We start from the raw sequence: 27,523 nt of genomic DNA on the forward strand, positions 1-27,523 counted from the left end.
ACTGATCAGTGATCTTTGGTATAACTATGGTTAAAGAGTGACTCACAATACTGCAAAGGTATCAATATATTTTGTATAATGTTCCACAGTTATAAGTTTATTTGTAGTTTTCCACACCAGCTTTAAATCCAACACTTCATTTAGTCTTGCTTTTAGCGACAAAATCTATTTGTCCCTGTAATTTATTGTTCACAGCTAGGATAAAAACAGGATTGTTTGACCTTGGAGTTTAAAATAAAGAATAGCTCTTGTATAAACATATCTACATGTAGTCTGAGTAATGAGTTATCAAGCATACAAACATCCTACCCTGCTATTATGAAGGTAATGCTACGAGTGTTTCTTCAAGAAGCTAGACATGGAAAAATGAAAAGTAAAACCCGAAAAGGGAAAAAAGAAAAAGAAAATGACACCTGTATGAATTTAAAATTCAAGAACAGGAACTGAGGTTTCCATTATCGAGGACAACTTGAGGTAAACTTACTCCTGCCTCTGACATCCCTCCAAGTAACAATAAGGATAGCTATCATTTTTGTCTTCTAGAATAAGACAATTCAATTTTGGAAAGGTGTGCTACGGAAAATAAGCATAATATATCAACAAGACATCTAAGCAAAGATAAGAACTAATTCAGTTAATCATTATCATTGATCCTTCAGATACAAGGAGGTAGATTAAACAGTATTGGCTGTATCTGCGAGAGCCCGTACAATGCAGCCCAAGCCTGCTTTCTCTGTGAGCTTTTCATGAAGACGAAGACATTGATCACAAGTCGGTCTATCTCCAGTGGCCAAGCCTCTATATAGGTATCTGAGCCACAAAGATGCATACATTTTAGAGAATGTAATAAAGGGCAGCATATATGACAGAAAATCCACATCAAAGCTACTGAAGTAGCTTAAATAGAAAATATAGTAAAAGCCTAATTATCAACTGCTGTTTGACATTTGTTGGCACTGTAATCTAATTTCTAGCTACATTATTCCAAGATGATAAACACAGATTTTGTGGCATTTTTTTGTATTAATCACAACAAGAATTTGCTATGACACAAAATCTGATAAAATTTGCCAAGATCATCAATTACAGTTCTTTGGTCAACCACGTTTCCATCAACTGCATATGACGTGTAACACCAGATCACGAACTATAAATAAAAGAATCAAAACATGCACAACAAAACTATTTATACATTGAAATCAGCAGATGTGTCAAGAGCTTAGGGTCAAGGCCAAGACATCAGATAAAATGTAGTCACATTCTAAAAAAATTCAGTTACATTCTTTCTTAGAAAAACATTTCACACTCAAGCCGACCTGTCTAAATTTTTCATAGCAATTAATAGGCACTGTTGTAGATGTCTAAATAATTAATTGTTTTGGGCATAAGATAGATGTACTCTTCCTTTATCTGAAAACTTGATGCTAAGTACTTGGTGAAGTGGAATTGTATATTTAAATGAAATCACATGTCCATTTCAAGTTCATGATGAGTTTTCAGATAATACGATCATATATCATTGGCAGTGATGAGCTTTCATATATTATATAAGGGTTTTCGTTTGGTGTAAATTTTCTAGCATCAAATCTCCCCTAAAAGATAGCACCCAACTTTGGGTATTGAAGAGTGGAAATCGCATGGTATTTCTGTTTGTTGCAGGCTGCAAATCGTCATACTTGAGGCATCTAAGGGTGCCTATTACAGTTTCGAAGGTAAAAGAAGTGATGGTAATTTATTATATGAGTCACCCTTAGTCATAAGGTGGACCCAGATTGCTGTAGCAGGGTTTTTTTCAGTTTGTTTCAATTTGGGAGGTGCTCAAAGTTGTTAAACTCAGCTATTACAAGTCTGCAAGAAAAATGGTGATATGTTGCTGGAATAGGCTCAAAATACACTTCATCGACCCTTGTTTGGACCATGAAATGAAAATCAGACATCAATCCTCCAAGGGTGTTGCTGTTGTAAATCCCATTCAAATCTGATTCTACATGTCTGCAAGATTTGTAATCAATCTACCTTCAATGTTTTTTATTGTAATCAGCAGCCTAACAAGGGGTCTAAACCTTACACAAGCAGGGCCCAAAGGCAAAACAAGAACAACAGCACTAAAACAAGGGTGCTGGCTTTTACAGGCCATCAACAGCTTATTGAGAGCACATGAACAGAACAGATTTTGTCAAAGACAAAATACAAAATAAACAGTACACTAGTACACTAGCACAAAGGCTAGTAGCTCCCCCTCAAGAGTGGGAGGGCTGCTCACTCACCGTGATTGGGGAAAGGTGTGAGTTTGAACAACTATTGTTCCTGCACTGTCAGACAACTGTCCACGCGATGTCCTTAGGATCTCCACCAGATGGGGAAGCAACTAACCATTTGGGCATTTGTCAACACAATGCCCAGAGTACTAAGAAAGTTAAACATTGTGGCTGAAGCTTGAAACAGAAGTGGAACAAAAAGTAAAGAATGGTCCACATGGTTAGAGTGGGCTGCATCAATAGGAGCAGTAGTATCCACATGGTTTACAGCAGGAGTATCACGCAGATTTGCAGTAGGAGCATGACCCAACTTTGCAGGCACATCACCCAGATTTTTAGCAGGAATCTCTGAGCGCTCAACTCCACCGGTTTGCCCGGGTGACGCTGTTTGTCCGGAGAAGAAAGGGGTAAAAACTCGTAGAGGAATGGGCTGAATCATTACCATCTACTCTAAAAGCTGTTAGGCCCCAATAATTGGGTTAGACCGAAGATTGCCCCTATGGAACCAAAGGAAATGATGGAAAATGATTCGGTGCTTCCTTTCTCCCCTCATATCTCCCGAGTGAGTAACTAACAACAATCGCTCCCACCACATTCTTGCTTGGTTCTATTCATCTCGCCTTGCAAGCATGCCTACTCAAATAATGCTTGGTGAAGCACATGCAGAGGTAGTGATGCAGTCCATACTCTACTCTAGAGAGGGAGAGGTTGGCCTTCAGGGAGAGGGCCAACCTCTCCCTCTCTAGAGTAAAGTATGGACTGCATCACTACCAAGTATAGCATGCATGGTATGGCATCATCAGCTACATATGGATGGGTGGATGCATCCATGTGTAGCTCGACCCCCTCTACTCTATATATATGGGGCACCCCTGCATATAAACCCCTCTCCATATATGGCTCGGCCTCCCGCTGTAGAGAAAGAACTATACTATAGATGGTCGGCGGGGGCCGTTGATGGATATAGGATATAGGGCCCCAGCCCAGATATAGGAGGTTGTATAGAGTCCTTGGAGATGGAATCAGAGAGAGAATCAAAAGCGCCAAAGGTCAAATGATCATCATTTTCCACCAAGTAGCAGCACCTTTATGGCACAAAAGAGAACAGTCTATAGCCATATGACCAATACAGAAGCATCACCAATGACAAAGGGAAGGCTTTCATAGTCCAGCGATTGAGTCCAAGGCCTCTCCCCAACCATGAGCACCACTTCATCCCCTGGAAGTGGTGACAAGATATCCATGTCAACAAAAATGCAAACAAAAGTAGAGCGGCGTAACTAAATCATAGCATCATCCACCTTTAAGAAATGGCCAAAATAGTTTCCAACGGCCTCAAAGCAAGAAATCTCCCAAATATGGAGTGCAAGATTGGGAAGACAAACTCATATTGTGCGCATATTTAATGGTTTAGTAAGAGGGTTGAAGGAGTCTGTCCAGGGTTTATCTGAAAGGCAGTGATTCCCCCAAACCCACAGCTTGCTCAACACCAAATCACGACCTTCAAAGAAGAGAATGTAGCAATAAAAAACCCTTTTGCACAAGGGAAAAGCTCAATATTACCAGCGAATAAGGATCACCAAGAACTTGTTACCCAGCAATGCAGATCTCAAAGAGAGGACAAAGACCTGCAAATCTACATACCAACTCACAACACTGGTAGAAATCCACATCCAAGCCACACACCACAGTTTCACAAAAAGAGTGATTTCCCCGAACCCATAGTTTGCTCAACACCAGGTCACAGTCTTCAAAAGAAGAGAATATAGCAATAAAAAAACCTTGTGCACAATGGAAAAGCTCAATGTTACCGGAGAATAAGGATCACCAAGAACTTGTTACCTAGCGATGGAAATCCAAAAGAGAGGGCAAAGACCTACGAATCCACAGACCAAATCACAATGTTACGAGCATAGTTCTGTCCACCACCAGCAACAGATTTTGGGGAGGAACCCCATCCTTAAGAACCCCAAAGGCAGAAACCACTCCACCTCCAATACCAGGAACAATAGAACTGGCCTCTGACTTAAGCAGAGATGAGGCTAAGAGATTACCATTTGTCACTTTCCACTACCCACCAGGGAAGTCAACAACCCACTGCACCACAAATGCGGGAGTGAAAGACTAAGTGACACAAAGTATCGCCATAGGAGTTCCCTACCCAGCACAACACCCAACACCGAAGCTCAAGTTCAGAAGTGGGAGATTGACTCATTGTATTTTTCAAAACGCAACAGAGAGCTCTTGGAGACATCGCGAGAGAACAATCTACCTTGTGAGTACCAAGGCATCTAGTGATTCTAGACTTATTTGACTTGATAAGTTAATAGACATCTAGTGATTCTATGAAATTATTCTTACAAATTCGCGAACACTTTCTACAAAAATCAGGGATATGCATTACAGTGGTACCACAGCAAAAGCAATCTGCAATTCTGTTGAGTAGTGGTCACATGTTGCACTTCAGCAGTTGCATAATATAGTTAGAAAGAGGTCTACAGTAGATAGATCTACATTTGAACTGATCCAAGAATTCTCTAATATAATTAAGGACCCAGACATTAAAGAGTATCTTAAGATAGTGATGAGACCCAAACATGTGAAGTCAAGTACGTAAAAAGATAGGTCAAATATCCTGCACCAAAGAACTCACATCGATGAAGAGAAGTTCATAGCAGAACACTTGGATGGAGAAGGTGGCTTGACATATGAGGGATGTATGGTAGAGCATCAGGATGATTCATTAAACATGCATGTAGTCACTCGGGATGATAAATTCTTATCACATTCCAACGAAGATAACACAAGTGGCTTTGGGTTTGACTTCCAAACCAAACCAATGGAGAGGAGTGTTTAAGAAGACTTCAGTATTAGTGAGCTGGAAAGTGACTTATCTAGAAAGACAACAACTCTTGTGGAGCACAATGAACACATCTTTATATTAACAAAGCAATCCGCCCCTTGGCACTTGGGGTCTGCATGTGTTGGCACCTAAATATGGTGAAGATCCGGTGTGGGATGAATTTCCTTTTCATAATGACAATGACCTAATATTAGAGTACAATGTATGCCGTGAAAATGCTATTGAAGGTGTTGATTTTGGGGCATGCAATACTGGTAACAAATCAGATCTATTATTGCATGGATTTTATCTTAATCAAGGACCAAGTAACTTCGTTGATTAGGATCCTCAACTTACTGTTGAAAATGGTAACAGAGAGGTACATGAGACTTGGGACTGCCTTGGAGTTATCACTGAGAGATATGACCAAAGGTTTGATTCTGATGATTATCATTACAACAATTCATCATCCTTGCATGAAAATGATTGGAAGAATCAGTTTGTGGTGCTCATTAATAACCCATTGTTTGAGATGGGTGTTGATATGACATATGCCAGTCCATTTTCTGAGTTGGATAATGGAACAACCTTGGTTGTAGCATTGCACTTACAGAATATAGCAAGGTATGGAATCCAGGAGAAGATTCGGTATTTATGCTCACATTATGAGGTGATTGTAACCCTCCAGGAAGACCACTGGATAGTAATGTAGTTTTCTAGTTGCTGGAAGTTTCAGTATAGCAGCAGGAAAGGAAGCTTTGCGTTTGTTAAATAGGCAGCTCAGGAGAAAGGACCTAAACGTGACATATACATGTTTGACAATATATCACTTCAATTGAGTGATGCTTTATCTTATACTAATCTTTCTTTGGGGCTGGTTTTGAAGTCAGTACTTGCTCCTTGCACCTTAATTGTTGATGCTTTCATGGATGGGATAAAGAGATTACCACAAAGGTCACGAAATCCCATAATATGGATGGTGTTTTGAGTGGCACTTGGAGTTCTGTTGTGTATCTTTCTAAGTATGTTAGGAGATCATTCTTCGTTGGGTGTGCATGCTTGGGATCTTCAACAAGGAGACACGGAGTTTATTGGGAATGATAGGAGTGATCTTGGATGGATAAGGATCGAGATTTCAGACATAGTCATGTTGTCGTTTTCTTTCCCAGCTATTTTGTGATTCCATTTGCTCATATTCAAATGGATTGGAGAGGGATTTTAAATAGGAATTGGAGCAATGAATGAATGGTCACTCTTGGAAGTGCTTCTTGGCAAAGAATGGATAAGATTTTTAGTTTTAAGCTTGATGTTTGATTGTAGATCAATCACTTGAGTTTTTTATTTGCTCTCATTCAAAGGAATTGACTCACTTCTCCTTGTCAGGGAACTAAAGGTTTTCAGTTCGCTTCAAAGCTTTCTCCAAACACTTTTGAGTTGTTTTTGAGCAAAGCAATTATTGTCAGAAACTTGGGTAGTTAAACAGTTGACATAACCAAGGGAGTTACACGGGTGCGATGGTTCGCCTCACATCCCCTCCAGCATTATATCATTATATGTACAAACTCTCTTCATAGAATGGGATATGGAAAATGTGGAAAATACTATTGTATATGGTGATCACTGAATGAATAAAATGCAATTGTGTTCGCTCTATATTCTGTGTTGAATACATTACTTTTATGTCTGTGACTCTGTATGCAATAAGTTCTTGTTAACCTGCAAGGGTAAACAGCAATGCTCTTTTTTCATGCTAACAATTGGAGATCCCTTTAGTACAGAACTGTTGTTTTAATCAGATAACTCTTCACTGATTTCACTCTTAAACAGCGGTGGGCATGTACCTGTTCAATCTGTTCATACTGTGGAGTTTTATCTTTTGAAGTTTGGTGATGTAATTTGAATAGTTTACCCTTAGAATTCATTCGGCACAGGTAACCTTCACATGCTTTTGTTCTTCATTCAGTCACTCTATGAGTTGGGCTGGTGAGAGATTTTCCAGGCAAGTTCAGTTATTTTTTACCTCTACTTTGATGAGTGACTGTTACTGAGATAGTACATGGTAACAGTACGCAGATCTTCAGATGCTGCCTAGCTAATCGTAGTGGGTTGGGTGTGTCACTGTGTTTGGAATAGTAGAGACTCTATATGATGTTTGGAGATTGAGTGTTATTGAGGTGACATAAGTTTATGACCACAGAGGCATTCTTGGGATAACTAATTTCAGAGTCAACTTTGCTAACATATTCTACACTGGCCACTTATCAGTGATTGACCAGCTTCATTTTAGAGACATTATATGGGGATATGCTAAGGATTATGTTTTTGGGTTGGATTGACTCTTCTTCATGTTACTGAAGATTGTGTTCGGTACAAGGATTGTAATTACTGGCATAACTGGAATGCTTCAGCAGGCAATGTTTCAACGTTTGATTTCAGGCCTTATAGGTGCTTCAACTTTGGATTTGATGGCGGTAACTTTTTAAGGTTCCAAGAGAGGAGAATGCTGTTATGGTACAATAGTTTTGTAGTTATGAGGTGCAGTGTGAACATGTTGGTTCTTTTCTGAGGTTGACTTGGGATCTTTGGATCCTTGGATCTCAGTGATTTGCAATCTGAATCAGTGTAATGTCCCCTTTTGGGATTACCCTAGATTTTGTCCTAGAATCACTAGTTCAATTAAAACAAGAAGTGTAATATAGTCAGAATTATAACTTTAGCTATAAAATATGTCTTTAGCAAGATAAACCCTGGAATAGGTCCAGCAAGTGTGTTAGATAACAGATGTTAAATAACGGTTAAGGTAATAATTGAATGCATACATATTACTAATAATTTCAATCTATTTAAATAAATCATTTAAGAAGTCAAGAATCAATGGTTCCATTTCCATAATCAACCATAATAGAGGTTGGAAAGGAAGCATGTTACGGTACCCTAATTTCACCACAACTAAGCCCAAGGGTGAAGAGTATCCAAACTCGGCCCCTTGGCTCCAAGTGGCTGGAACTCTTGTCCATCCAGCAAGAGGTGGGCTACTTACAAGGGGACAACATACCTGCTCCCCGATTCATGACTCCTCAATAAAATGCCCCAAGAGCAGATGCCACAAATAAATAAGATCGCTACGATATGATCTATATTCATGATTGCTGCTGAATTATAAGAAAATCACTATAGCAACCTAGAAACAAAAGTGCAGCAGCTATAAACCACATGCAAGTTGCGCTGAAATTTGAGATTCAACAATATACGTATTCTAGACAGATTGTGCCTGTTATCAAATAGATTACTATTTCTCCAAGATCCCTAGACATATGGTTCTAACTTTTAGATGTAACATATTTGTCAACCAGTTTGCTAGATCAGCAGAGCTATACGAGTAGGCCAATTCTTAAAAAATATTACAACCATTAATTGTCCAGGTCCTTAACGAAACCTGAATTAAAAGCCATTCTGGTAAACAATACATAGCTGGCTACAAAGGGTAATCTGAGAAAAAACAAGTGAACAGCTAATTTATGCAAGCCTGATGGGTAAAGTACTTCAATTTTGGGGAAGAAATGAAGCATACGGAGCTATTACAATAGTTCAGAAATTCACTCAGTCCAATACAACTTGAACTGCCTACCAAATGAGGAAGCAGTTTTCTTGGTGACAGTATTCAAAACAGCCCTGCTTCTAAATATCAAACTGTCAGTCAACGTCCTCCAAAGCCTTCGTATTTTTTATGCTTATTCTTCCATTCATAAGCTGAGAATTATTCAGTTATTATCAATTAAGCAGGCTCTTATAAAATGAGAATCTGCACAGCCAGGCATTCCATAAGCTGAGAACTAAACAGTTATCTTCAACTCAGCAGGCTCTTAATAATGGTATGTTGGCCTTCCAAAGCCAGACCTCTCACAAAATCTTTGCTACTGACTGAACCTTCTTCCAAACATCCTTCTTGAAGTCAACACTAACCTCTACCCTGGCTACCTGGCTGAGTTGAGGAAGCACTGCTATCTGTCATCTTGGGCCAAAGGCTTTTATATTTGAGAACTAAACCTTTGTTAATAGCAAAGAAGGGCTGGAATAACAAGTCTTTTTGGTGTGGCACCTTCCAAAATACCCCCTTTCCAGAAAGGATTCATCTAAATCATCTTAAGGACATTAATGTCAAAAGGATGAATAAGAGAAGGCATTAAGAGAAGATCGCTTGATTTGAACAACTACAAATTGGGGCATATCAGAAATAGAATGCAGCACAAGCAGATGGGAGAGGTGAGCATTGGAAAAACCTACACCCAGAGGAACAGGACGTTTAACTTGATGCTTTATGAAAGCTTAGAGCGGCCAATGTTTGTCAATTCAGTATGATTTGGCCTCCCTCTCATAATTATTATCAGTATCCAATGCTTTACATTTAAACAATCAACTGTGGATTGGCATGATCAGACTCCAGAAGGACTTTTATGTAAAATTTAAACAATGTTATGGACACAGGTATAGTTGAATGCATTGCTGTAAACCCGAGGTAGAAACAATGGATCTGAAAATATATAAAAAAATTACTATTCTTCTGTAGAAATGTAATATATAAACGATCCTTTGGAACTAAAATTCTGAAAACTGCAACACTGATTGTTTTTTAATGGAAAGATGACAGAACTTTGATATTACTGAAAAAGGTAAACTGGAACCTAAAAGAAAGAGAGCTTTCCTGAGAAGATATGGACGGCCAACATAGGAACCATACATCCAATAGTAGCACAAGCATAACATTAGCCAAACATGGTCTTGTATATGTACACAAACAAGTTTCATCCAAAAATATGACGATCCTTAATGTCCTAAGGGTCTATCTAAAACTACATCACTTTAATAATTGTTTGCTAAGGCTTTATTCATGTGGAATAACTTATCATGCATCTGCTAATTTGACCAAACATATACAGTAATTGTAAATCAAGATTCAAGACTTCTTGAAATGCCGAGTGAGTTCATTAGCCCAAAAGTATCTCTAGCTACATATTAAGGTAGATTGGAATGCACTATCCAGCACTTATTAGTGATAGAATTTTAAATAAAAGTTTTCGGTGAGTCCCCTCTGGAACAAAGCAATTGCAGTGAATTCTCTCATTTTATCTTGTGGCATCTTTTAAGGCTTCTCTTGAAACACATTCTTAGCAAGCTATCTGACCACACTGTCTGCTGATCTGAAATTCTTTGTGCTAAACTGCAGCCATCTAACAGAGAACCATTGCTGCACTTCCACCAAGTTTATGTACAATCAGTCTAAGTTACCATATTCGGTCTTCTAGCACCAAAATCACAAGTCGATTCCGCTGCACATTCGTATTCAGTTTAAAGTCAGCTCCAAATCGATATTTTACAAGGAATTTGGTGCAAATTCAGTCAAAGGGATGCTGGTCGAATTTTTGATCGTCTGCAGCAAATTTGGACCAGTCAACGTGCACCCAAAACGAATTTGGATCACTTTCAGCGAGTTTCAAATGCATGTCGTGATGTTGGGGTTAAGGCTAATTTGAGAATCTATAATCAATGCTTTTCTTTGTGCAAAATGAGTTGTCAAAGCTCAAAAAATTAACACGCAAATCTTGCAGAATGCAGATGGAATCTTTCAAGTTCAAGTTCAAGAGTAGTCTGGAAAATGAGAGGACCGCTAAACTTTTCTTCCGTATCCTGATCCACTTACAGACGACAACATAAGTATAGTTAATTATAAAAATGTTGAAATTCAGCACATAGTTTTTCTTTCGTACTCTTTACTTTGTGAGTGAAGATTCAAGAAATGACGATGAAAACAAATTTGAATTGTGGAAGTTTTGTGAAGGCAACAGTGAATACTTCCTACTGTCCAATTTGGAAAATAAGAGGAAAATTCTTTTGAACAAAATTAGAGTTGTTATCTCACCTTTCTTATAATCTATGGACATTGGATAGTCTAGTTTTGTCGTGTGTTATTAAAATTTGCATCTATTTTATTTCATATCTTTTTCTAGATATTAGAGGAATAATGCATTAGGTTATTTTATGTTTAATAGATACAAATTTATTTAAGAATTTTAATCTTTATCGATTTTTTATTTCAAATTTTGAAAAAAAAAACAATATCAAAAAAAAAAGAATTGTAAAAAGGTAAGTTTTAGTCTGTATTCTTAATTTTCTCTCTCCATTATATTTTTAAGTGTTTTAGGGTTCTCATTTAGTTAATGTATGTGGTGGTGTATTTTGCTAAGTTGCTTTAATATTAACATAGTGGTATATGAACTTATTTGCTGCAGCATATTTTTACATATATATAAATTTTTCAGTCAAAGTGTTGGCAAATGGCATACTTTGACATGCATTGATCAAATACAAGTCAATTGCATCAGGAGATTCCTTGCTACCACCTTTCTGAAGTTAAGATAAAGATTTTATTGTAAAATGACAAGGTCGCTGAAACACTCTTGGGCCAATTTGTTTATTTTCTTGAGACGGAAGCATCCAACAAGCTCCAAATGCATTCACACATAGAAGTGCTACAGGGTTGACACAAAATACAAATGGCTAGACTTTGATATAGTACTAAAGCACCATAGTCTTCCACCACAAATCTGAAATTAGGAACCTTTGTAAAAAATTATATAAAGTAAAAATAGCATTCTTAAATAAGTGTGATTATAGGATTCAGTTATTTTACAGGGTAGTTAGGTTTTTATCCCTCAAATGCACAAAACTGGACAGAAAACCAACCCTTCCACAGCCTTGTAAACCAAGACTATCTACAGGTGTCATCCTCTTTATGCATGTGTTCAGACCCATGTAATCTTCTCATCAGATTTATTGATATCTTGTGCTTCTGAATAGTACTTCAGTTTGAGCCTTGTGTTTGGGCATATTGTATTTCAGACTTCTGCTTATTCATCAATAAAGTGATATATTTGTGGCTGGGTTTTTATCCCTTAAGTTGGAGGGTTTTCCCAGGGTAAATTGTTGTGTCTCAGTGTTCATTATCTTGTTTTTGTTGTTTATCTTCATTTCTGGTCAAAACATTAATAGTATCTACAAACTTCAAGATAAAACTAGAAGCTAATTAGAATCTTATGAATGTCTAATTTTGAACATCCATCCAGCCATCTAACAAAATAATAGAGCAAATCTTGGGCTATATTTTGTCTTAGTTACACTGTCACCTGTGCATTTTTGGCAGCTTCCTCTAAAAAGGGGCCCCTGAAAACATGACAAGTTGGCACCTTGTCCCTACTCAGCACAATGTGCATATACCAATGCCATTCAATGTGGGATTGTCGTAGCAATGAGTGGTTTGTTATTGCCATGCCATAATAAATAGCACCCATCCTCATTTCATGATGGTTCTCTCAATTCCAAGAATAATCTTCAAGCAAAGGTTGTGCACCTTGAATATGCAAGGAAATAAAAAACTTCAGTAAATTGAATTGGCTCAAACTCCCTTTATTGATAGAATGACGAATATATGAACCAACAGAAGAGTCTGACTAATTTGAGAAGAATTAATGACAGCCGGAATTCCTTTCACTTTTCCCTTGTCCTTTTTTCATCATAGCTAGAAACCAGGGCATTCATCTATTTTGTCATTTCCTCTTCCATTTGGTCTCACAACTTTGCATCTCAACTAGGGATTCATGTGAGATGGTACATGAGGCAATCCATGTCTCTTTTCATGCTTCCACATCCTTGTGTGTTTCATCAAAATTTATGTAACGCTCTCTAGTGGATGACATTCTTGGACACAAATTCGGCAAGTACTCACTGGGTCAAAGCCTTAGCAAGGTTTAGCTGTATTCACTCACTGACTTCATGGTGAAAACATGGCAGTCACAAGAGAAAAAGGTGGCACAGCATAAAAAGTGTATTTTACATTCAAAATCACCCCCTTTTGATAGCCAGGGGAATTAAACCCTCCCAAACAGTAAACACATAATGTGCATCAATTTTTCATTGAGGAGAGAAGATCAGAAGAGATTTTTTGGTGAGAGTCAAGGCAAATTGAAAGCATGGCTAGGTTTTCTATTTTTCAATTTCTTTGTGTTGGTTTAAAACATTGAACATTTCTCTTAGAGGAATTTTTTAGTTCTAATGTATGCAGGGTTCCTAGAATTTTTCTTAATATGTCAGAGGGAGTTATCTCATGTGTGCAGGATGCAAACTCTCAATTAATGCAAAACCATCAATATCACATGCTACTATTAGTAATCATTCTTTACTTGTTCATTTTGATTTTATAAATAGTACCTGGGATTTTCCCAGCTTGAAGAAGTGATTACTGATGTCAAAACCATCAATATTGTATGCCATTGTGACATTGTCAATGTTCACATACCCTTTCCCATATATTTCTCGAAAACAGTTTTAGCTGCAGTAACAATTCCCATTTTCTCGCGACTGCGGGGTGATTGTGGGACTAGGCTGCAAGGCATACCACTGCACAAAACATTCAGGTTCCAGCTTTCTAGGATTATATCATAACACAGTAACTTCTGAAATATTTTCTCCATGGAATGTTCTCCATATAAATCTAAACTTCTATATTACTGCAAAATTCATGTTCAATGTGTCTTGAATATTGAAAATATATTAGACTGCAAAAAATCAACCATGTAGTTCATATTGTCAACTTGCATACTGTTTTAAATTTTAATATCAAACTTAACAGGAGGCAGCTCAATCATGGTAAATGAGAGTCATACCTACAAATCCATTTACTGTTATCCACTACTCTGCCAATGATGGGATAGTAGTAATATATTTAAGAGGTTATATATATAAAGGTAAAAATGAAATCTATTTAGATTCCTGCTACAAGGGACATCAAGTTGGTGTATGTGACTAGGATTGCTGGATTGCTTGAATTTTGTAATCTTGGATTCGATCTTGTGACCAAACTCAATAGTTAACTCAAGCTTGCAAATCTACCTTTACTTATTGCATTATAACATATTTGCCTTGAAAAGAACTACATGTAATTAGCATGGTTCTATGACTACTGAGTGAATGGATAAGACTTACTTCATAAGGATGTCATAATACTCCGGGTCCAAAGACATGAACACGGCATCTACATCCTTGCAAGCCATTAAAACACGATGCACCACAATCCAATTTGCTGACTGCAATCAGAACCACCACATTACAAAAAATGGTGTTAAATTTCCACGTGAAAATAGCAAGGATTCAATAACCAAAAGCTAAAAGGTAGCAAGATACAGTAAAATGCGTAGCAAGGTAAATGGCCTCCATGAGACAAACAATCAATTAATAGCATGCTTGTTGTGCTATTTATGGATCTTCTGGGAACTTGCGGTGATTGTTGATGTTAGAAGACAATCAGAATTTGGCAGAATTACATGGGGTAACGTCCTCAGGGACAGGCACATTTCCTTGTTTCCGTAGGAGATCAGAAGTTGTGTTCCGTTCAAAATTCAAACCATCCCCAAGGCTTACTTTGGGACCGTTGCATGAGGATGTGTTCCCAGGATAGCGGTAACTTTCCCCATTCCATTTAATAAATCGGAGGGAGAATGCAGTTGATAGCTGAAACATACCTGAACTATCCTTTGATAGTAGTACTTAGGAATGTGTCCTCAGTAAGAGATAGAAGGGAGGATGTAATTATAACATCTCCGAGCCATCCTTTCTGTAGAAGATCATAAAGGACATTTCATATATCTGAATCATCCCCTGGCAATGTAGGACTCATTGTCGTATCTTATGGCCAATAGGGACTTTTCCAATGGTTTCCCTTCAGCTCCGCACGGACTAAATTGGTTTGCCGGATTCATAATCTTATCCTAATTGGAAAACCTTGAATAAGCTATAAAAATCCTACCGTGGCTAAGTACAAATCGGAAGTTGTTGAAGTTCCAGAGAAGCAAGTCATTGCGGAAATTTAAATTGCTCAAATTTACGACTTCGGTTGACGCAGCCATACAAATTGGTACAGATTACAGTAATCTGGTATGATTTTTATCCAGGTATCTAGGCATAAACTTATATCAACATGTCGCGCTCCTCTTGTTCTTCTAACCTCAATGGAAAAACGAATTGCCCTCGAACTGGATAGGAAGCTATACTGACCTTACACCTTTCATCGGTGATTCGCGTAGGAGAATCCTCCAAAGCTGTCTTCAGAGCCTGTGTATATCCGGATCTGAAAACACAACATACAGAGAACACTTACATAAACAGTCATGTCAAGTAAGAGTGAGTGAATTGCAGTGATTACTTACTGTGTGAGCAAGCGCTCTACTTGGCGAGACTTTTGCTCGATCCTGGCAATAATGGCCGCCTCCTCGGCTTCTCTTGTACTTCCTCTTTCTCTCCCCTCTTCGCCCGCCATGCCCACAATCCTCCTCTGCGTTTATCTACATTTAACAACTGATTCAAGGTGGCGTGGGTTTTCTTGTAGCCTGTGTTGTTCATCATGGCTTTCAATTTCTTTCCATTGGATCATGATGTTTGGGTGTCCTGGATTTATCGGTGAGTCGCATATGAGACTAAGCAATTGTGATGATAATCGCATTCAATTGAGTTTGTCCCCTAAGCAAACTTGAGCATTTAAAATTGCTTTCAATGAAATCATATTGTTTTTTCTATTAATAATGTCAAATTTATTGACCCATGTTTCATTGGTCATTGGTCATATTTCATTAATAGTGGTTAAACAAATTCATTTCATATGACAATGAATGGAATACTTAGCATTCATTATATCTAGGTGATGCTCACAGAGGTGGATGACAGGATGAACCACAAGGTCACCCATCTCAATACTACTTCAACTTGAGTGTGCTTAACTACGGAGTTTCCTCCTTGGATAAACCCACTCTGCTGTAGTCCTATTTGCAAAACATTCACCAAGTGGTGTGTCTTAGGAACAATTCATTAGAAAGCCCCTTAAGCTCATTAATTGACAAAAAGGAGGTATTTTCCATAACAAGTCAAATTGTGATATTGTCATCAGAACTCAACTATGTAGTTTTTTAGTCAAACTCATTGATCCATGTTTAATGAGTTGTGGTTAACGCAAACTCATCTCTCATGACAATGAATAGAACACTTAGCACTCATTAGATCTAGGTGATGCTCATATGAAGCACCAAGACTTCCCGTGATGTTACCTATCCCAATACTACTCCAACTCGAGCATGCTTTACTCTGGAGTTTCCTCCATGGTTAACCTTCACCAAATGTCATGCCTCATGAACCAATCATTAGAAAGCCCTTTAAGCTCGTCAATTTATAAGAAGGAGATATTTTCCATAGCAATTCAAATTGTGATATTGTTATCAGTATTCAACTATATAGTTTTTGAGTCAAACTCATTGACTGATGTTTCATGAGTAGTGGTTAACACAAACCCATCTCTCAAGACAATGAATAGAATAATTAGCACTCATTAGATCTAGGTGATGCTCATAAAAGTAAAGAACGTGACTTCCTCAAAGCTCACCTATCCCAGTACTACTCCAACTTGAGCATGCTTAACTACATAGTTTCCTCCATGGTCAAACCTACTCTGCTTGCAGCCCCATTTGTAAATCCTTTGCAAGGTGTTGTCCCTTATGAACCATTCATTAGAAAGCCCCTTAAACTTTGCAATTGATAATGAGGAGATATTTTCCACAACAAGTTAAATTGTGATATTGTAGTGCCTGCCCCTAGTTCGCATTTCTGTTATCATTGCCAAAATCTTTTAGGCCGGTTTTATGCTTGATGTTTAGTAGCATTACTTTCAGATTATCAGATATTGTTTCAATTTTTAATTGATTTATGATGAGATTACTTGGTACTCTATACTTCATGTATGCATGATGATTATTACAGTGTTTTCAATTATTGACAATGATTAGTTAGATGGATTATCATATGTGTTTGCTTACAGATACTTACCCCATACTACATGTGTATGGTGTGTGTGTTTGTTTTCTTTATGTGTGGTGTTTCTAATGTGGTTAAGGAAAGGAGTCGTAGTCACCTACTAGTCAAGATCTACACGATGCACCACTTCCTGCCATTACCTATTTAGCTTAGAATATTGTGTTTGTACATGTGTGGATTTTATGCAGGTTACAGGTATTGGGTATCAACTTCTCTGAATTGCCAGGATGAGCATACCCTATCACATTATCTCAATGGTAAGAGAGGGGAGATAAATTCTTGAGTCCAAATCCTAAACCTTTAAGCTATTTGTCCTAAAAAATTAGGACAAGTATCTGAGTTGTGTACCCTCTAAATGCGTTGGATGACGTTAATTCGTGATTATAACCCTTTAGTTTGATTTTGTATGTATTTCGCTATGATGGGTTTTCGTATTTTATTTTATGAGTCTTTGTTGAATTTTCTATTAATTAAGTCTAATTAAAATATTAAATTAATGATTTAATTTAATGAAAAATTATTATGGTATTTTAATATTTAACTATATTTAATTAATTAAGAAATTAATTAAATAAAAAGGATTAAATTTGAATATAAAAGTTATAAGAATAAATTTTAGAACATGATAATATTTATCTAATTTAATAATAATATAATTAGATTTTATTTGTACATAAATGCTAAATATTATTATTATTTAAGTTAATAAATATTTTAATTAAAAAGTGAAAAATATATTAATTTGTTAAAAGTTTAAGTTTGCATGATGCATGCATGAGATTAAAATATAAGAAATTAATAAAACAAGTGAATTTAATCAAGATATTTTAATTGCATAAAGTGTGCATGGGAATAAAATTCAATAAATTAATTAAAGGAGAAGTCGAGTGAAAATTAAGTAAAGTAATTTAATGATTCAATTAATGTGCATGGAAAAGATAAAGAAAAGTTATTTGAGAGTTGAAGATTAGTAAGTCGAGAATTCTCTTGGGTGAATGCACAATTAGTGCCTCGATTTTAGGAGAGAACTCCATATCACAATTTGGGGGTTCATTTCCAAGGGAGGGAAGTTTTGTGGAAATGACCGCGAATTTTGGAGAAGGAAGGAATTTTTGAAAAGGAGAAGGTTCTGAGAAGAGGAGTTTCTCTACAATTTTTTTGGGCGTAGCAATTAGCATCAATGTCCAGGTAGATGCTTGTGATTATTCACTAAATTTATTACGCTCTTTCCTTCCTATCTTCATTGTGTCTGTTGAATGTATATCTAAAGAATTCTTGTGATGAAAGTTTTAGCAGCATGTATTTCTTGTATGTATGAAATCCTCTGTATATGAGAAAATTAAGGGATCAGTATAACCCTCTTGCTATAGTTTTTAAGAAAGGAAATTAAGTTGGGAAGGGTTGAACATTCAAAGAGATAATATTCTTTAAAATTTGTTGAGTTCACTGTATTTGCTCCATCAGATTAATGTTGGGTTCGATTTTAAAAATAATAATAATAACAACAAAATTATATATATAGTTTTATAATTTAAAAAGGGGATTATGATTTTATAAGATTTAAACAATTTATATATTTAACAAAAAAAAAAAAAAATTAATATTAAAAAAGGGGAAGTGGGGTCGTGACACCCCCCCCCCTCCTTTCTTTCCCCAGTGGCATTGTACTGTGCTAGCGTGCGCAGACTGAACTACTCCACATGGCAACAGCTTAGCCTGCAGCCACACGACCTTTTATTAAAGTCGATGGGCTTTTAAAACAAATGCAAGTTGTAATTTTTTTTTTAAGTTTATAAATTTCATTATTAATGAATTTTAATATTATTTTTATTATAAATTAATAATATTCATTATTAAGTGTTTTTAATAATAACTATATTACTATTTAATAATGTTTATTAATAAGGTTTTAATTATTAATCGTTATTAATTTTAATTACTATTTAAGTAAACTTTATGAACTGTTTTAATAATTAATAAATTATTTACAATATATAATTACTTTATATATTTATTAATCTAATTAAGTTTCATTTTATTTATTTATTTAAAGTGGAAGTGGAAATGTATTTAATTATTAATAAGCCTGGTTTTTAATAAGATTGTGAATTATTTTATTCTAAATCAATGGAATTATTTTAATAATTTGAATAAATAATTATCCTTTGATTATTTTTAAGAATTGACTTAAAATATAATGGGGGTAATTCTATATTTGTTTTGAAAACAAGAATGGGTTTAATTGCAAGGGTAGAACTATAGTTCTTATCTATTTGAAAACTTATACTGAAACAAGGATTGAAACCTTACTATTTAACTCAACTTCATGTTTTCAAATCAAACCTAAACTATGAGATTATCTTGTTTTCTGTGTGATGTCTATGTTTTGAGGTTTTGGGGTTTGTCCTAGCTTTGACTAGTTTAGGACGTTTACCAGAGGCTAGGGAGTTATGTGTTTGTGATGTCATGCTGATGATTTGTTTTTGATCTTTTAAACCCAACCATGGTAATGTGTCTAGTATGCTCTATGAGATGTTTTGATGCATTGATTGTTATTGCTTTCCAGTGTTCTTGTGTGATGCTGAGGTAAATGTATGACCTACTTGACTTAACCATTTTTGAGTCCTCGATAAGTTATATTTGAATTGCTTTCCAGTCACTTTGATAGGACTGAGGTGTTTGTTTGCTTTGTTCTTGGTGATGACATGTTTGACTTAACCATTATGAGTCTCCGATCAATATTATTTTGGGATGCTTTCTAGTTGCTCATAGAGAACTGATGTAAATATTATGAATTATCTTTTGATGCTTTCTAGTCACTTGTATAGGACTGAGGCGATTTTATATGATTATTTGATTTGTACTTTTATGAGCCTAGAGTAGGTACTCTATATGTAGTGTAGGGAAGTGGCTTGCAATGGGGGTTGGGGCCCTAAGTGGTTTCCAGGGTAACCCATTGTAAGTTGTTTAATAAGTGAAAAAATTACACTAAATGGGAATTAAAATGAACCTAATAAGAGTCTTTGTATGTTCTCACCCATGCCTCGAGTGCTAGTACAGACTAGGATGGGAGTAGAGAGAATGCTTGGTTGCAACCTTGCATTCCATAGTATGCCTTGTCAGTATGAGAGGATACTAGTGGCCACATAGGGATCACTAGGGGGGCGGGGTCTTGAGAGATTCCCAAGGTAACTCTAACGTGATCTGTGTGATAACACTTGCTCGCTTACATAGTAGGTTTCCTACATGTCTTTATGTGCCTTTGGGAATTAGATGTCGACCTATCTTAGAACCTTTGAGTTAGAGTACTTTTAGGATTTCTTGGAGTTAGAGAGTACTTTTGATATGTGCTTTGATATCCTGTTTAGGACTTGAGACTATCTCCTTAGTGCGGTGGGAGTGGGCCATTTAGGTTCCATGCAGTCGAGTAGTAGTGCTTTTTTACTCTTACCATTGAGATCCATCCATAGTAACTGTGGATGGAGCATTCTTTGTTTGCATTTCCTTTCATTCTATCTATGTATCATTATGATGGATGGTTATATTTTATGATGGATGGACATATCATGTATGGTGGATGGTTTCATTTATTTTATTGTACTTGTACCATGGATCTGAGGAGGATGATGCATTTCTATTTCTACATATGTATATTCTTTTAGCCTTTCATACCTTGTGACATGTACAATGGATGATTGAGCATTCCGAATTTTATTGCCAAGAGACATTCAGAACAAATGTATATTATTTAAATGGACACTAGACTTTTTAATTGTTCTTTCATGTGGATATGGTAGTTGTTAGAATTAGTATTAATTAAATTTAAATGTAACTCAACATCTTGGGATCCTTAAGAAATGTAACCTGTTATGTATGCTTATAGTTGATTGTATGTTATTGCTTCCACTACTTTATGATTGATGTGTATGTTATTCTATCTTGTGTTAAAAAAAATGGTTGGAAAGCTTAGTAAAACTTTAGGTTAATTCTTTTGGATCACTTGGTGGGGCATTATAGATATTTTTACCAGCATTCAACTGTGTAGTTTTTTAGTCAAACTTGTTGACCCATGTTTCATGAGTAGTGGTTAACACAAACTCATCTCTCATGATAATGAATAGAATACTCAACACTCATTAGATCTAGGTGATGCTCACAGAGGTGAAGCACTGGGACTTCTCAGGAGGACGCCCATCCCATTACTACTCTAGCTCAAGTGCACTTAACTTATGAAGTTTCCACCCTAGCTAAACCCACTTTGCTTGCAACCCCATTTGTAAAACCTTTGCCAAGTGTTGTGCCCAATGAGCCATCCTTTAGAAAGCCCTTAAGCTCATCAATTGATAAGGAGACATTTTCAACAAGTTAAATTGTGATATTTTTAATCAGGATTCAACTATGTAGTTTTTGAGTTAACTCATTCACCCATGTTTCATGTGTAGTGGTTAATACAAACCCATCTCTCATGACAATGAATAGAACACTTAGCGCTCATTAGATCTAGGTGATGCTCACAGAGGTGAAGCACTAGGACTTCCCAAGAGGTCACTCATCCTAGTACTACTCTAGTTCAAGCGCACTTAATTATGGAATTTCCTCCCTGATTAAAGTCACTCTGCCTATAACCTATTTGAAAAACCTTCACCAAGTGTTGTGCCTTATGATCCATTCATTAGAGAGCCCCTTAAGCTCATTGATTGATAAAAAGGAGATATTTTCCACATCAAGTCAATTTGTGATATTGCTATCAGGATTCAGCTATGTAGTTTTGAGTCAAACTCATTAACCCATGTTTCATGAGAAGTAGTTAACACAAACTCATCTCTCACTTAGCGCTCATTAGATCTAGGTGATAGTCACATAGGTGAAGCACTAGGACTTCCCGAGAGGTCACTCATCTCAATACTACTATGGATTGAGTGTGTTTAACTATAGAGTTTCATCTATAGTTAAACCCAATCTGCTTGCAACCCCATTTGCAAAACCTTCACAAAGTACTGTGCCTTATGAAACATTCATTAGAAAGCCCCTTAAGCTCATCAATTAATAAGGAGGTATTTTCCACATCAAGTCAAATTGTAATTTTGCTATTAGGATTTAACTATGTAGTTTTTGAGTCAAACTCATCGACCCTTTTGAACAATTTATTAAAAAGTCCCTTAATCTCATCAAGATAAGAAGGAGATATATTTCACAATACATCAAATTATAATATTGTTCTCAAGATTTAACAGTATAGTTTTTGAGTCAAACTCATTGACCCATGTTTCATGAGTACTTGTTAACACAAACCAATCTCTCATGACAATGAATAGAACACTTAGGACTCATTAGGTCTAGGTGATACTCATAGAGGTGAAGCATTGGGACTTCCTAGGAGGTCACTCGTCCCAATACTACTCCATCTCGAGCACACTTAACTATGGAGTTTCCTCTATGGTTAAATCCACTTTGCTTGCAACCCCATTTGCAAAACCTTCACCATGTGTTGTACCTTATGAAGCATTCATTGGAAAGCCCCTTAAGCTCATCAATTGATAAGAAAGATATATTTTCCATAGCAAGTCAAATTGTAATATTGCTATTAAGATTCAACTATGTAGTTTTTGAGTCAAACTCATTGACCCATGTTCCATGAGTAGTGGTTAACATAAATTCATCTCTCATGATGATGAATAGAACACTTAGCACTCATTAGATCTAGGTGATGCTCATAGAGGTGAAATGCCAAGACTTCCTAGTAGGTCACCCATCTCAATACTACTCCTACTAGAGCCTGCTTAACTATGTTGTTTTCTCTATGGTTAAACCCACTCTACTTGCAACCCAATTTGCAAAACATTCATGACATGTTGTGCCTTGTGAACCATTCATTAGAAAGCCCCTTAGGCTCATCAATTGGTAAGACAAAGATATTTTCCATAGCAAGTTGAATCCTAATAACAATATCACAATTTGAATTATTGTGGAAAACATCTCCTTCTTGTCAATATAAACTATGTTTTGCTTATTTAAGTGTTAAAGAAAACAGAGTAACTTTATGGGAAAAAATAATAATTAATTAATTAATATGGGAGATTCTTTGATAAGGAAAGAAATTGATTTTATTCTAGTTTATGTTCAATAAATTGCATAAAAAGTGTAACAAAGGGAGTTGTGTGAGTGTGAGCCTCCTCTATCACAAATTAATGCGTGCATTGTTCACAATGGAAGATATTAGACAAAACGCCCTTCCAATGTGTAATGAAAGTGCTCTCCCAAGGCTATCAACCTTCTTGTTCATCGATTGATCTTGCCTAAGTAAGTATGGGTTTATAAATTTTTTTTACTATAATTGTTTATTTTATGCAATATAAAGTTAGAATTTGGATATTGGTATTAAATTAGCGATTAAAGATTTGAGGAAAATAATAGTCACAGATTTTGGGGTTTGTGTTTAAACTGTGTGTATCATCCAATTCTTGTATGTTTTTTCTTGGCATAGCTCTATTTTATGTTATATTTCATATTAGCACTTTTAGAACATGTTTAGGACAATATGCACTTGCATATGAACAAGTGTGATATTAAGAAGAATCTTTAGGGGCTCACTATGTACTAAGAATATATATTGCTTGACTTCTTTAATAACTAACAAATCCCTTCGTTCATTTTTTTATTGCACGAAATCATTCTGATGATAGATCATATTGTATAATATAAAAATTTTGTGAAAATCTAACTCATGTTCTAATTTAGAAGCAATTGTTCCCATTCCTGAAAAATTGATGTCTTTAATGATTGTATATATACATATAAAAAATGAGAATAATGGATGTTAAGTAGGATTTAATTTGGGTAACTTGAAACTGAGTCAAGAAAAAGATGGTGACTAATTAGATTAATGAATTCAAGATATTACAAATTAGTAATTAAAGTGGCATGTGATGATGTCCTAAAATATACATCCCTAGACCTTTGATTTGAAACTTACAACACACATTCTAATGGGTAATGACTATATAGTAAGATTGTCAAATTTGAAAGCAAGAATTTGGAACTAGAGGATTAGACCATATATTTTGTTCTATGTCGGGCACAAGATTGCAAGTGCAACTTTGTCTATGGAGGAAAACTCTTATGGAAAAAATTAATAATGTTCTAAAGTGTATGATTTAGCATAACATAGTGTTTGATTTAGAATTAGGGTTAATAAATGTGTCAATATAATAAAATGGGATGTTAAGACTATATCTCTATAATATCTGTGAAAAGTAACATAAAATGAGAGGTTAAAAGTGTGAAGCATACATTTTTTCCTTCAATAGTTTACCCCCTTTGGTGTGCATGTAAACTTAAATGAGAAAGTGTGCTCAAATGTTACTGACAAAATAACACTCATAAAAGGAATATCATTTTTTATTTTTTTTGAAATAATTTAGATGCATTATGGAAGATTTCAGGATTTTCTATAAGTCAACTTGAGTATTATAGAGAGTTCAATGGGATGAAGTGTGGGTAGAGTGGTTTGTGATCTTGACATACAACATATTGAAATGGATTGCAGTTTGCATCAACAAACTTTTTTGGGAAATATTATGAAGTGCAAGTCATCAACTATTTTTTTTAATTTAAACTTTTAACATTTATCATGAGAAAGTCCATTATTGGCTTTACATATTTTATTTTTAGATTTTCTTTATTAAATGTATTTTGTATGTCAATATCAGAATGAGGGCCCATTAATATATAACTAATAATAAAAAATTAGATTTACTTTATACATGATAGATCTAAATATCTAAAAATAAATTATCAAAAATAAATCAGGCTTTACATATTGTTTCTACTTCAATTTAATGTTGTGATTGCACATTAGTTTATTTCCAATTACTTGTCAATTTTAATTCTCATTGATTTAGTTCCTCAAGTTGTTGAGTTATATATTTTTAGAATGCATAATGATTTGAGTATTGTAGTGTTTTGTTTTAAATTTGATTGACTGGAATTATATCACGTGGACTTAAAAATGCACACATCTTAGGTAGTCTAATACAACTAAGTATATTGTATACTTACCAAAATTCTTGAGTCTTGCAAATAATTTGCATTTATACAATATGAATTATGACATTTATATCCCATGAAAGGAAGTATTCATCATGATAGTATCTAAATTGTATAGCAGAAACAATTTTGTATAATTTTTTTTACATTAATGTCTTGAGTCACACTTTATGATCCATTTTCATAAAGAATATACTAACTTTTCATTCTACTTAACCCGTCTCTATATTATGCTTTTTTTAATAATAAACTAAGTAATTTTAAATAAAATAGACTTTTTTCTTCTTTTTCCTCTATTTCAATTATGAATTTAGAATTAACTACAAAGCCAATGTACATGTCATAATCTTTCTATTTTAGTTTGGAATTTTAATATTCTGTATATTTAAATTTGGAATCTCGATATTTGAATCACTAGAATAAGATTACACTTATTTTTGTGATAATTTGTTTAGTATGCAAGCATGATGTTCATTATTGATTCCCTAATTTTTCAACAAAACTTAATTTTAATCCAAGTTGATTAAATTGGCATGCTTTCTAAACTATTATTATCCCTTATTTAAGTATTCATCTTCAAGAATATGGAAATTATTTAATAGAGAAGATAAATGAATGGATTTGGTAATCGAAGGCTAATAAATGTATAGAATAACCACCCAAAATAGTGAAACTTGGTTCTTTAAGATGAAAATATCTACAATTTAACTATTGAACCCCTCATGTATTTGAATATTATTTTCTATTTTCATAAACCAATATTCATTGACATTATCTTAAACCTTCAAAAAATGATAAAATTTTATTGATAATTTTTAGTATTATAAAGAAAAACTTTCTACTTAATAAAGAGAATAATTAGATTATGATCAACATTAGGTAATTTTGAGCTCTTACTCATTCAATGATAAAGGAAAACATGACCTAACAAAGAGAAACTAGGAGATGCCAAATTAACATATTATTCACCTAGTTCAAATCCTATTAGTGCATTCCTAAGTGTGCCTTTAGAATATCTCAACCACTTGGTTAGGGAGAGGGGCACTGAATAACATTTAAGGAAACATTCATTCAAGCTTCTGATAAATATGGAAAGCATTCTCACTAAAGTAAAAGTGAGATGGAACTTGGTTTATAGATAAGTGTATAGATGCTTTGAAGGATGCAATGATCTTAATGCATGTTGAACACAAGGATTTCATCTATAATATATTTTTGGTGGAGTTAATGTGTTGTGTGTTAGTTATTCTTTGTTCGGGTCTTAATTACACATCACTTAATTAGGGGCCAAATAGGATCTCTTAGGAGCATCTTTACTTCCTTCGGTGTTGTCATGTTATCATATTTGCTTTATGCGGTGTCTCCACCTTTAGTGCACTTATTACGTTATTACTTTTTCTTCCTTGCGATGGTGATCCACCTTTAGTGAACATGTTGTGCAAATATCTTTCCAATTTGGAGAGTGGTCCATCTTTAGTGGACATCTGACACTTTCACTTGTCCACCTTACGTAGTTGATAAGTTGTCTTTTTTATTATCATGTCATTAGATTACACCAATTTTCATAATCACATGCACTCCTATGTTTTCACCTTGGCCTATTTGACCAAAGGATCTCATATGTACTACTCATCTAGATTATCCATTCTATTCCATTATGGATACAAATATAGTTTATTCTCGTTATATTATTTCTTTCTTATTTGTGCTTTCTAAATTGCATCTACATCTCAGGTAGATGCCTTCCTACCCAAATCTTTACATGGAATCAAAGTTTTGAGAGTGTCATTTGTTTACCACAAAGATATTTTTGGACCAATTTCAAAGTTTTGGATTTGTGACATTTTTGTTGTAGGTTGGAATTGGAGCTTGTTGGATTAGATATGAAGCCACCATTGGATTTTAAAATTTAGAGAAAGTCAAAAAATTATTTTTCTTTGCCCAAATCAAACATTGGAGGTTAAGTATACATCCAAATGAATTTTGCATGTGGAGACAAGACATAGGAGCAATTTACAAATTTTAAGGATTTAGGGTTGCAACATCTTCAAATGGAAGCACTCATCATTTAAGATCTTTTACATCCTTCCCTATAGTGATTTTATGGACAATGGATGGACTTTTACTCAAGTGGTATTTTCTCTAGCTTTGTTCCCTCTTTTCCAACTATGTCTATGCATCATCTGAGACCTTAGGGTCACCACTCCTTAGGGTAACCTTGGTATAGTTTGGTCTAGTCAACCTATATTGGTATTGGTCAACTAGGTTGAACTGTACCCTGAGTACTTTTGGTCTCAAGGCCAATTTTGTCTCAAGGATTTAATTTTGAAAATTAGGTGACCCTATCGGCTTGTTTTATTTTCAATCCTCAAAACTAGTATAAAAGGAAGCTTGGGCATCTTATATTCATATCACAAGATATCTATACATGCATTAAGGACAAAGAAGGTAGCATATTTAAGTCATTTAT

General features: G+C 35.3%; 1 protein-coding gene across 1 annotated transcript; it reads right to left on the bottom strand.

Annotated features, from left to right (window-relative positions):
* Positions 1–418: 418 nt before the first annotated feature.
* Positions 419–15,657, bottom strand: CRK (ARP2/3 complex 16 kDa subunit (p16-Arc)). Its single transcript, XM_089820321.1, has 4 exons — positions 15,357–15,657; positions 15,205–15,277; positions 14,137–14,237; positions 419–810 (listed from the first exon to the last, which is right to left on the bottom strand). Exons 1-4 carry the CDS (start codon positions 15,464–15,466, stop codon positions 675–677), a joined length of 420 nt encoding a protein of 139 aa, XP_089676447.1. The 5' UTR covers positions 15,467–15,657; the 3' UTR covers positions 419–674.
* Between the last annotated feature and the right edge of the window lie 11,866 nt (positions 15,658–27,523).

Source organism: Cupressus sempervirens, chromosome 3 (assembly GCF_028749045.1).
Source record: "Cupressus sempervirens isolate cs-2001-9-10 chromosome 3, ASM2874904v1, whole genome shotgun sequence".
In the NCBI taxonomy this organism is placed as follows: Eukaryota; Viridiplantae; Streptophyta; class Pinopsida; order Cupressales; family Cupressaceae; genus Cupressus; species Cupressus sempervirens.

Bases quoted from the DNA above. Each gene is read 5' to 3' on its own strand.
- CRK (XM_089820321.1), bottom strand. From the start codon at position 15,466: ATGGCGGGCGAAGAGGGGAGAGAAAGAGGAAGTACAAGAGAAGCCGAG. The intron at 14,238-15,204 runs GTCAGTATAGCT...TTCTGATTGCAG, and splicing joins TCACCGATGAAAGGTGTAAG to TCAGCAAATTGGATTGTGGT. The intron at 811-14,136 runs GTAAGTCTTATC...TTTGTGGCTCAG, and splicing joins TATTATGACATCCTTATGAA to ATACCTATATAGAGGCTTGG.